Source organism: Chenopodium quinoa, unplaced genomic scaffold, assembly GCF_001683475.1.
Source record: "Chenopodium quinoa cultivar QQ74 unplaced genomic scaffold, ASM168347v1, whole genome shotgun sequence".
NCBI classification, from domain to species: Eukaryota; Viridiplantae; Streptophyta; class Magnoliopsida; order Caryophyllales; family Amaranthaceae; genus Chenopodium; species Chenopodium quinoa.
Window position 1 is genome coordinate 526,189 of NW_018744367.1, and position 12,610 is coordinate 538,798.

A 12,610-nucleotide genomic window follows, 5' to 3' on the forward strand; every position below is an offset into this window, starting at 1 on the left:
AATAATCTCACCTTTGAGAAATTATTTAATAATCCGACCTTTACCCCCCATTCTTTTTTATTGTATCCATTTGACCAGAAACCAATTAAACTGGTCAAAAAAATTTAATTTTTTTTATTCATCTCCTCCCACCTCTTCCATAGTCACCGCCTGAACTTCCACCCAAACAACCACCACCTCCTCAACTCCTCACTTGTCACCGGCCACCACTCGCCCAACCACCACCAACCTCAACCCTCACACAACCCCACCATCCAATCCCGAAATCACCCACCCAATCCCGAAATCCCCAGCCCCGGCCTTCCCCTTCCCTGAAACCCCACCCATGTCCCCATACCCTGCCAACCTCAAACCATCACCCACTTCTTCCCTCTGCCACCCCCTGCCTCCCATCCCCGATCCCCTGTTCCCAGCCCGGCGCCGGCTCAGCTGCCCAGACCCCATCCCCGGCATTATCGCCGCGCTGAACCCCCCTCCCCTGCGTCGCGATCTTAATTTTATCTTTTTGTGTGATTTTGATTATACGAAGTATGTGGTTGTTTAGGTTTTGGGTTGTGGGTTTTGGGAATCTGGGTTCTAGTTGGTTTCGGGGTCCGTCGGTTGTGGGTTTTGGGGTTCGTGGGTTGCTAGGTGGTTCGTGGGTTCGTGCTATGTGGTTTCGTGGTGCTAGGTGGTGGTGCTGGTTCGTGGTTTCATGGTGCTCGTGGTGCTGCTGGGTGGTTAATTTAATTTTGGTTTCTTTAAATTTTTTCTTTAAATAAATTTAATTTTTTTTAATTTTTTTTTTTACCGATCACAGGCCGCCACATGTGTTAGCAGGTTACATGACCTGTTGGGACCAATAAAAAAAAATGGGGGTAAAGGTCGGATTATTAAATAATTTCTCAAAGGTGGGATTATTCCTATGAATTTTTCCTACTATTTTCACATTTGTTATATATTATTTTTTTTTTTACTTGAGAGTGAGGAATAGCTCAAGTGGTAAGATCTTCCTTCTCGATTCCAAGAAATCCTGGGATCGATTCTCACCCCCGCCGTTGTGGCTCTCTTAACACACACACACAAAAAAAATTGTTTTACCTTCAATTATTTGTTGTTTCTCAAATTTTTTTGGTTTTACCTTCAATTATTTGCTGCTTTTCAAAAAAAAAATTTTTTTTTATTTTTGGTGTTTAGAGAGACGCAAGGGCAGGGGTATGAAAATCGATTCCAAAATCTCCTGAAATCGAGAAGTAAGCTCTAACCATTTGAGCTATCCCTCACTCTCTGCTTCTCAAAATTTTCCGTTAGTTTCACATTAAATTTATTAATCAATAAATATCATTAGTGCTTATCCAATTTTTTGCTAACACTCCACCTTTCTCTCTCTCAATAAGGCCATGTTCTTTTGAGCGGCTGTGGTTTGCGCTACTCTGCTGAAATATGCTCTGCTAAGTATAAATTAGCTATGTTGCTCTGCTGAATATAAACTAGCTGTTTTGCTCTGCTAACATTTACTTTGCTCTGCTCTGCCAGAAGCTCAAAAGAACAAAGTCTAACTTAGTTGCAGCGGTAATCAATTAAAGTGCCAAAGTATCCCATACTGAATTGCTTTCCTTTAGCAACATGAACGATTTCATTTACACAAAGTAATTATTTTAGACACGAATTTAAAATTTTAAATGAACAACTAATTTATGTGTACGTTCGGATCCAAGTTTGAGCAACCGAGGAATTGTGCACTGATTTAAGCCAAGTCTTAACACAATAACATGATCCACTCAGATCAAGTTCCGAATGTGTTCGAGCAACCAAGGAGCAGGTAACAGCAACACATCAAAAGGGATCTTCATTTCTTAGGCCCAACAAAGTAATATGATCCTTAAGAGGTTTGAATTTCACACCATAGACAAATGAAATTCAAAATATATGCAATCAAGCACTTAAGGGCATCAAAAAGTGCAGGTAAGTCACCAGAAGCAAGAAACAGAGATATAATTTGTTTGAGAGGGATCCTAAACAACATACACAAAATATGAAAAATCAAATAATAAGCTGTACTATTTAAGATGTAACAATCAAGATGCAAAAATGCAAAAGCTGTGATGTGAGGCTCAGAAATATGACACACATGACACATGACGCACCATACAAGCTCAAGGGACTGTGAGTTTAAGCACAATCCGACTATTCCGTACAAAGCATTGCATCTATACAGCTAGAATCTGAAGATCAAATACTAGGCCTCACACAGATGGTGAAATTGCACCAAAACAGAAAACTAATATTAAAATACAACAAAATCACCTCTCTAAAGATGCCTCCCTGTCTTGAGCAAAAAATTATGCATCTCAGTCAATTGATTTCATTGACAGTGGCTAACCAATCAAAGAGCATTTTTCCTTTTAAGAGAGGCAGTCAGGATATTTTCCACCTGATCACTTGCCTCAATCAGTCACCAAACAAGTCATCGTCATCATCAAGAATATTATTGCTTCCTGATGTAGTGTTGGACAAAACATCCTTCATCCCGCCATTGTTTGAGGGAGATGGTTCTCTACCAACAGGGTTACCAGAGGAGATTGCCCATGACGAACCCACCTTTCCAGAAAAAGAATCTCCATATAGGTCATCATAGATGCCACTTTTTGATGAGTTAGATTTTTTAACCTTGTTCAAGACTTCCTGTAATTTGTCAGTAACGCCTTTTGGAGAGACATTATCTTCCTTGACAGACGTCTGGCCTTTCCCTTTTGGAATCACCGTGATTTGGACTAGTGACTCATATTGACCAACAAGACTTCCCTCTTTAAGACCGAGAGGACCAGGTTCTGTTTCTACATCGGCACCATCAGAAACTCCAACAACTTCAACCAGCTCACCCCCGACTTGGTCTCTGAAGGCAACTCTAGATTTCTTCATTCTCTTAGCTGCCCTAGTTGGTGGTTGGCTGTCATCATTACCACTGGATACAACAAACAAGTTTGTGGATCTAACAAGGTCCAATTTGCTTATACCATAACGATTTAATAGTGTGTTATAAGTAACAAGAGCTTCCTCATCAGAAGGGTCAGGGGGTGGCGGCAAATCAATTTCTGTGGGTATAGGAGGTGGAGGGAAAAGAGCTGCTTCATTCTTTCTCAAGATATAAGTTCTAGTTGATGCAGCAAATCGCAGAGACTGCCCCACTTCAAGTTCAACAGGTGTATCTTTTGTTAATCTCTCACTCGCAACAAATGTACCATGCGCAGATCCCAAATCCATAACATATACGCTGCAACAAAGCCAGGGTGATCACAACGTTTATCAAATAACTTCAACAGGTCTATCTTTTGTTAACATAATTCTCTTAATAGTTTAATCTCTACTGACTCACTGAGTGAGGAGTGGGTCTTGCACATTTAATCACATATTAAAGCAAAATTAAAACTCCAGCATGACTTTAACATGTTACAGATTAGTATGACAAATGAGGGTGTCCAAGAACTCCAAACTATCTTGAAGAAGCCGACCATGGGTGTTTCATAAAGTGCTCATTGGAAAACTAATAGCTCTCTGACATACTGAAATTGTTTCAGGTATTAAGTAAGAATTTATTGGAACAAATAAGCTATTTCGAAATATACTGAAAGCTTATTATATACTTAATTAAAATGACAAACTACTAAAGTTGTTCGGGACCCTATTTTATGACTTTCCTTACAGCCTTGTTTATAAACTCTCTTCTGTACTTTTAACACTTTGTTGGATTGAGATAATTGGAGGGAAAGGATGATTAGAGAAAAGAAGGGATCCATCCTCCCTTGTTTGGATACCATTTGGTAGGAGCAAAGGGAAAGGAAATGGAAGGATTCATTTTCCCTCCCTCTCTCATAAACTAAATCCTTCCGTTGGAAAGATTTGGAGGGAAAATGTAACCTTACCTTCTCCCTCCCCTTCCTTCTTCTTCCCTCTCTTCTATTTCCCTTTCACTTTGCTATCAAGACAAACCGTTTAAGTAGGGGTTTACAAGTGAGATTTCATTATTGTGGGTTTCATCTTAGGTGTGCTGGGCCTTCAATTAGGATCTTTGAATAGATTCTAAGCTTCATTCATCAAATTATTCTTTAACGGTTTGTTTGGATAGCAAATTGGAAGAGAAAGGAAAGGGAGGGAAGAAGAAGGAAGGGGGAGGAATGGAAGGGGAGGGAGAAGGTAAGGTTACATTTTCCCTCCAAATCTTTCCAACATTGGTAGGATTTGGTTTATTAAGGAGGGAGGGAAAATGAATCCTTCCATTTTCCTTCCCTTCCCTTCCCTCCTATCAAAAGTTATCCAAAGAAGGGAGCATGAATCCCTTCTTTTCTCTTCTCTTCCTTTCCCTCCAATTCTCTCAATCCAAATAATGTGTAAGTATTGCCTTTTTTATTTTACAAAGGTTATTTAGTTTCTTTTTCACGTTTGATTAGGAAACTAGACAATACTAGGCATAAATATAGGCTTAAATGTTGTTTTGAGAACAAACTAGCTTGATTATTATGATTGAAGTTGAGCATGAGTGATTAATTTTCAAATGTGTAAGGGAGTATACTTAACCTTTTGTTGGCAAGCTACGGGCTTCAATACATCTATCCTTTTAATTTACAGGTCCTACTCAATCACAGCACCAAATAGAATGAAGAAAGAAATGCATTCTTGATTTTCATTCACTCCACTACCATCAACTATTTAACTTTATTAAAATAAGCTACGGGCTTCAATACATCTATCCTTTAATTTACAAGTCCTACTTAATCACAACCCCAAATAAAATGAAGAAAGAAATGCGTTCTAGATTTTCGTTCACTCCACTACCCATCAACTATTTAACTTCTTAAAATTTCTTTAAACAATTGCCTAAAAAATACTACTTCCAGTTCCCCAAGTATTACTCACTTTCAGGTTTATTTGTTTTTATAAGTTTTAGTCACTTTAACGTCATTGAGTTATTCCAGTTCCCTAAACAATTTGTCATCTCTCTCTCTCTCTCTGCTCTACCAAACTAACAACCAAATCAGTAAATACTGATAAACCAGTCAAATAATGAAATAAATGCTTAAAATCAATTTTAACTAATTGTACAGCATATAGGGCCTATGTTTGATTTTCATGAAGAAAAATGACCCATAGTAAGTGTTGCTATTGAATGATATTCTTTTTGTTCATAATGTGCTAAACAATTTGAATATAAAACTGGAACATTTCGACTGTGACATTTCATTTACGTTTTCACTCATTACTAGATCTGAACTCACAAAAGATGTACATACTAGGAACACTTTTGGTTAAGACTTAAGAGGGGAATGGGTAGCCATTAAATAAGCAACACGTACATGCTAGGAACACTATTAGTTAAGAGAGGAATGGGTAGCCATTATTTCATATATTGTGAAATGGGGAGGTGGCTGCAGCTGCTGCTGCTGCTGCTACTACTACTACTATTAACCTTGTAGGAAATTCGCTATTACTGTTTCTTGTAGGAAATTTACTAGTTGGCCCCAGAGGATTTTGTTCCAGTTAGTCATAGACACTTTGTATCACTTAAGTAATTGATAAATACTACTCAGATATAGTACGAAATCTTGTAGACATGGTAATTATCAACTTAGACAAAAATATGTAGTTGTTTGAACTTTGAAGAGACAGCCCAGGCCAAAGAAGTACACACGAAACAAGGTGAAAGAAATAAAAAATAAACTAAAAAAAAAAGGTGAAAGAAATCAAACCTTCCATTTTTATGTGGAACAACAGCCGCATGTTGACGTGAAACAGATTGATGATCAAGTACAAAATCACATGTATGTAACTGCCTGCCAAAGATGTGCCTCCTTTTGTCAAGATTAATCCGATCAAGGACTTCTCCGTCTTTCACAACCTCAAGATAATATACACCAGGACGAGGTTCAATAGCCCAATCCGGAGGCTGCCAATTAGATTGTCCCCCACCAACCTGGGTAACATTGGGAGTTGTCATGGAGGGTACAGAAACAGCTGCATCCAGAGCCGGTTTCTGTGACTGCACCTGTCCATGTTGAGTAGGATGCTGAGGATAAGATTGTGTTATAGATTTAGGAGGTGGCAACGATGATGTTTTGGGAGTGACAGCAAAGGGCTCCAAGGCCTGCGCCTTCTTAAATCTGTCAAGACCTGCTCTTCCATACATTTATTATTTTATACCCACCAATCCTGGCAGCAGTGGCAGATTCTCTGAATTTCTGGAATAAATTTAGCAGCACCAATCTCAGCAGCAGAGAACCGAAGAGCAACCAAATAAGACTCTAGAATTACATTTCTAACCAAATAAAGTTTAATTGATGGGCAAGGGCATAGCTTAAACACTCAATGAAACCCTGCATCTAGAATCGACTAAAAAGACTAACTTTACAAATACATGCCACTTCACTACCAAAAATTCAATTATAGTAATAGGCCATAGCAATAAAGAAATTCTTCCATCCAATTGACAGTAATAGATTAGCAGTGTGCTTGATTAGCAAACAACTGCAGAAATATAATTGCAGTGATGGCCTAAACAGAGTAAATGAAAAGGAGGGGAGAGAAAAAGAAGGAAGGGTTAATTTTGAATTGGAAACCAACCAAATTCATCCACCCCACAGCCTTTCCTTCAGTAATTCCTGGTTAATCTTTGATGCGAGTTAATATATCATCATTCCCCTCTATTCTCAATCCAATATGGAAACTTTTGGTTCATGAACTATATTTTGAGTTCCATATAAGTCTATTTTTATGTTACATCCTCTGTTTTTATTTAGTTGGAAGTTTGGAACATTTCTACTTTTCATTCTTGCCAATACATAATTCTAAGCATTAGATCTTTAACTATCCACAAGTAAAAAAATTTAATCTTTTGAATGTACATTAAGAAGACTTATAACAGCCAATTTTTGCTTGTGATAATCGGTTCTAATAGCCACAATAATAAAAATTGCTTGGATCCCTTGAAGTAAGTCATAACACAATGTGTATGTCGAAACAATCCGGGGCATCGGCCAGACCTAAGGGCCCAATCGACAGGTTTATCTTGAACTCGGTACTCGTATGATTTAGGTAAGCTCGGCTCGAGCTCAAAGCACGACGAGCCTTTAATCCTAAGCTCGGCTCGAGGTCCACAGCCTCAAAAAGTTTTAGCTCGGGTGTGTGCTAGATTAAGCTCGATAAAACAACACATAAGCAACCAATTCTGACTCAATTAGCAAATCAGGCTCGAAAATTCAAATAAATTTCTTCTGGCTTACAAAAATATCAACGAAAATTGCACAAAACATAATTTAACCTTTCATAACTTCAGAAAAAATAACCAATAGTTCAATAATTGTATCCATATGAAGAACCCTAAATTGACTATACTGACAATTAAATCAAAGGTAGTGTGAAATTAAACCCTAGATTGTGAAATTGATATTCGATGATAAAAAAAAAAAACATTATACCTAAGAAGCTGGTTCAATGGAGGAGAGAAAGCTTCGGAAGCCGCTTCAATGGAGAATTGGGAGTATGCTTCAATGGTGGAGAGAAAGGGGTGCGGCGAAAAAGTGAAAAACTCCAAAGGTGTAAAAAAAATAATACTCCGTACACCGTATAGCCTATTGACGAACAAAGACTCCAAAATTTAGCAATTCACCATAGTTACAATTTCCATTGAATATGAAATTCATAATTTTCTTTAAGAAAAGTAAATGTTAGGTTTTGGGAAAACTTCTCAAATTGGAGTTTGTATCATTGATCAATATACAAAATATATATAAATATTATCCTAATTTGCGACAAATATTATCATAACTATAATATCTATCCCACCCGCGCAGTCATAGCGGGAGGAGGTCGTACGCTAAGACTGGATCTAAAATCCAAAAATAAGTCTCGTGGTAGGCCTTTTGTGAAAATGTCCGCAAACTGATACATAGAAGGGACATTTAGAACCCGAACTTGTCCCAAAGCAACCTTTTCTCGAACAAAATGAATATCCATCTCCACATGCTTGGTGCGTTGGTGTTGTACCGGGTTGCCAAAAAGGTAGATAACACTGACATTATCACAATAAACAATAGTAGCCTGTCGAAGAGGACAATGTAACTCAAGTAAAAGATTCTGAAGCCAACATGCCTCAGAGACAACATTTGCGACGTCTCGATATTTCGCTTCTGCACTCAATTTAGATAAAGTATGTTGACGCTTAGATGACCAAGAAACGAGATTGTCCCCAAGAAAGCAGCAATAACCCGATGTGGAACGACGGGTACCTGGACAACCTCCCCAGTCAGCGGCTGTGTAAGTAATCAAACGATGAGAACCAAACGGATATAAATGTAAGCCATGATCAATGGCACCCTGAATATAACGAAGAATGCGTTTCAAAACATTATAATGAGATTCCCGGGGAACATGCATAAAAAGGCACACCTGTTGTACCGCATAGGCAATATCTAGCCTGGTGAAAGTGAGATACTGAAAAGCACCTGCTAAACTGTGATACAAAGTAGGATCCCGAAAAGGTGGTCTTGCATCTGCACTAAGTTTGGACTTAGTGTCAGTAGGGTTTCGTAGTGACCCTCACTACGCGGAAGGAAACCCACCAAGACCCGCCCCGATAACTAAAGCAATTAAAGCATGCAAATATATTTAATACATAAATAAGAGAAAGAGGAATAGAGAATTATACCCTAGACGCGTGCTTCGCTCGCTAAAAGAGCTCTTACTTGAACCTTGCAAATGCAAGGCCTCCGATGGTTCGTACCCTCGAACCCGACCCGATCGTCCTAAGTCCCGAAGGTTAGTCGGGACCCGAACAAAATATAAACTTTAGAGTTTTACGAACTTAAGGTATTCTCAACAATGGAGATGCCTATATAGTTCCACTCAAGTGTGTATTCTCAAAATCCTAACCAAGTGGGTATTTATGGAGAATGGGAACTTGAATCCCATTTCATGATCAATGTGGGATCATGTGCAATTGTGATAATTTATTTAATTCTAAATTAAATAATTAATCAAAAGCAATCACCATGCAACAAGTGGCAAAAGGATAAAGAAAGTTAGGTGAGGACCATGTCCCTTAGGGGGACCATTGCCTTGCTCCCCAAGGGAAGCCTTGAGGCTTTTGGTCCCCACACCTCAATGCGCCACCTAGCAAGGCAGTTAGGCTGGCAGCCTGCCTTGGCTGCCAAGGCTGCCAGCTGGCGCCTAGTACCAAGGCTGGGCAGCCAGCAAGCAGTGCCAGCATGCACTAGCCTAGTACGCCCAGCACATGCGTGTTGCGTGCTGCTGGGCTGCTGGGCGCTTGGCGCTGCTAGTGCTGCTGCTGCCTAGCCAACGCACACGCACATGCACTGGGCAATGCCTGGCATGGTGCTGCTGTGCGAGGCTGCTAGCATGTTGCACGCTACTCTCTGCGATGGCCTACACGCATGCGCACATACGCACTGGCCTAGCCATGCGATAGTGATGTGCTATGCGTAGGCTGTGCGAGAGCTTGCGATAGCACCTAGGCATAGCAAGCACACATGCTGCGGTGGTGATGTGCCATGCGATGGCACGCACACACGCAAGCACGCTGCTACGATGGTGTTGTCAGCACGCATGACGCCCCTAGCACACACATGGTGCGCCTAGGCTTGCGATGAACTAGCCTAGCCTAGCACTCACATGGCTAGGCCAATGTGATGCTACGGCTATGCTCGTACTTGTTGCTTGTGATTTTGCGACGCTCGGTCTCGACGCCCTAGGCTCGATATCCGACGTCTGTGTTCGTAAAACTCCGACGACTCATTGAATCCTTCGAATTAATTCATCGTCTCGGATCGGTTGTTCGATTGGGTTCGACCCGAAGGGTTCAGTTAAGATTAAGTTGTAATATTAATTATACCTTAATATTACTGATCGGAAGCGGGCTCCACCTAGGCATTCCGATCACTTGACCTTACTGAAGAATTAGCTCTGTAATAATTTTGAACCCTCTATCAGAATAATACACTTGTTGGAAGGACACCATTCCTTTCAATCTCCCACTTGTCCTTCCGGACAAGTGTGCATACAGTGTATAGCCAATTTCCTATGTCGCTTAATGTCTCTTTGTGAACTATAAGGTAAGATTCATCGTCATCCTTATTACGTTCAGAAGTGTTTCTCGATCTCCGAGTTCGACTGTCAATAAGCAGATGATTTCTAAAATCCATCTGAGCACGGCCATGCATTTTCACAGTCTCGCTCTTCGAGCGGCCTTGTAAACAACAAAGACATGTTCCCTATTGTTAATAGGGGGACATTCCCAGTCTTGTACTGTAAGTTTCTCTTACTAAGAGGACCTAATCTCCCGAGTGTTCCCGTTATGATCCCTAGTTACGGCAGATGTTAGCCAACATCAAAGAGACTAGTAACATCAAAGAGACTAGTACTCAAACAAGAAAACTTTACAATACTCATGGTTGAGGAAACAGGTTCCGATAGCTATAATGAGAAATGTACTTATGTCAATTTTGAATCTCTTAAAGTACTCTCATAGGTCTATCCAGTGCGGTTCTAGACTAACACTTGTGCAAATGATTTATGACCATTATGTCCTTGCAGCACAAGAAACGGTGCTGTAAATCATACTACACACTAATCTCTGGTGGTCATCAATCGTCCATCAGTTAGATGACTTTGATTAGCGACAATTTTCGGTTTTAATATTCAATGTTCACTTACAGGTGTTTCTTTATCCAAAACATGGTCTTGATACCCTGTTTTGAATATTTCCATAAATCGAATGGACTCATTATTTAATTCTAAACCACAATTAAATAGCAATGGAGTGAATATCAAATGTAAAATTCATTACTCCATAAATGAATGGTTTCAATACAGTGTCTTACATTAAAACGACCAGTTTAATTAAAACACATGTACAGGGAATTTCAAAGCCAATCTCCAACGTGCTTGATTCCCATTGCCTCAATGTGCTTGTTGTGTTTCACTTGAGGCAGAGGTTTAGTCAAAGGATCGGCCACATTATCATCCGTTCCAATCTCACAAATTCTGATTTCACCTTCGGATTTCCATTCCCTTATCATGTGAAATCGCCTTTGGACATGTTTGACCTTCTGATGCTCTCTTGGCTCTCTAGCCTGAGCGATAGCTCCATTGTTGTCACAGTAGACATCCATCTGCCATATTTCATAATCGTAATATGCAGCAATCGCTAGGATGATCCGGACAGACTTTAGCATTGTAACCGGTGAAAAGGTTTCATCATAGTCAATCCCGTGGATTTGTCTATAACCTTTCGCCACCAGTATGGCTTTGTATATTGATACATTTTCATCTTTGTCTGTCTTCAGTTTGAAGATCCATTTGCAGGTGATGGGTGTGTAACCCTCGGGCAAATTCACCAAGTCCCAGACTTGATTTTCAGACATGGAGTCCATCTCGGATTTCATGGCCTCTTGCCATTTAGCAGAGTCGGGGCTCGTCATAGCTTGTTTGTATGTCGCTTGCTCATCACCATCCATAACTAGGATGTCTTGATCATCGGTTAAGACAATACCAAGGTATCTGTCTGGTTAAGATCTTGGCCGTTGCGACCTACGAAGGGTAATGGGTTGAGCATTTACATTGTCTGTTTGATTTTGACCAATCTTCTCAGCTGCTTCTAAAGCACTTAGATTGTCAGTTTTATCAGGTTGACTTTGTTGCTCGTCCTCTCGAACTTCGTCAAGTTCGATTTTCCTCACACTTGTCATTTTGGAAAGGTGTTCCTTCTCCAAAAAGACACCATCACGAGCAACAAACACTTTGTTCTCGGATATATTGTAGAAGTAATACCCTTTGGTTTCTTTTGGGTATCCCACAAAGAATCACGCACTTGTCTGATTTGGGGTGAAGTTTGTCCGAAATTAATCTTTTGACATATGCTTCGCATCCCCAAATCTTGAGAAAAGACAACCTAGGAGGTTTCTTAGTCCATAATTCATATGAAGTCTTTTCAACAGCTTTTGACGGAGCTTGGTTCAGTGTTAGTGTCGCGGTTTGTAGCGCATGTCCCCAGAAAGAGATAGGAAGTTCACTAAGACCCATCATTGATCGAACCATGTCTAACAAGGTTCAATTCCTCCGTTCAGATACTCCGTTCCATTGAGGAGTTTCGGGAGGTGTCAGCTCTAAAAGAATACCATTTTCTTTCAAGTGATCGTCGAATTCATGGCTCAAATGTTCGCCACCTCGATCCAATCAAAGTGCTTTAATTTTCTTGCCAAGTTGATTCTCAACTTCTCTCTGAAATTCTTTGAATTTCTCAAAAAATTCAGATTTATTCGACATAAGGTAGATATAGCCATATCTACTATCGTTGTCAATGAAGGTGAATTCTTAGATGTCTTAGTTAGCGGTATCAACTTTTGTCTAATCATGTGTCAAAATCATGCAATTTTCATTGAACATATATTTGCAAGACAATTTTGAAACAACCATTGTCAAAGTCTTACATTCAAAATAACTAGGTGTCCAACACCATAGATCATAGTATGTTCAAAAGCATGATGAAAACTAGGATTAGTTTAATTCCATGTCATAGACAAAACAGTGCATGTAAGCACGACCGAAAAACCATCTTCGTCGT

The 12,610-nt window shown here is 39.8% G+C and overlaps 1 protein-coding gene across 4 annotated transcripts; it reads right to left on the reverse strand.

The window, feature by feature from the left end:
• Positions 1-2,015: 2,015 nt before the first annotated feature.
• On the reverse strand, positions 2,016-7,650 carry LOC110696475. Of its 4 annotated transcripts, none has more exons than XM_021873764.1 (3): positions 7,449-7,650; positions 5,724-6,212; positions 2,016-3,253 (listed from the first exon to the last, which is right to left on the reverse strand). In XM_021873764.1, exons 2-3 carry the CDS (start codon positions 6,158-6,160, stop codon positions 2,431-2,433), a joined length of 1,260 nt encoding a protein of 419 aa, XP_021729456.1. In that variant the 5' UTR covers positions 6,161-6,212; positions 7,449-7,650; the 3' UTR covers positions 2,016-2,430. The 4 variants fall into 4 exon arrangements, with proteins under 4 accessions (XP_021729456.1, XP_021729459.1, XP_021729458.1 ...); XM_021873767.1 differs by having other exon boundaries at positions 5,724-6,237; XM_021873766.1 differs by having other exon boundaries at positions 5,724-6,273.
• Between the last annotated feature and the right edge of the window lie 4,960 nt (positions 7,651-12,610).

What these genes read in the sequence shown, in the direction of transcription:
- LOC110696475 (XM_021873764.1), bottom strand. Translation starts at nt 6,160, where the DNA reads ATGTATGGAAGAGCAGGTCTTGACAGATTTAAGAAGGCGCAGGCCTTG. An exon ending in GTTCCACATAAAAATGGAAG is followed by an intron (nt 3,254 to 5,723) that starts GTTTGATTTCTT and finishes GCTTTGTTGCAG; the next exon opens with CGTATATGTTATGGATTTGG.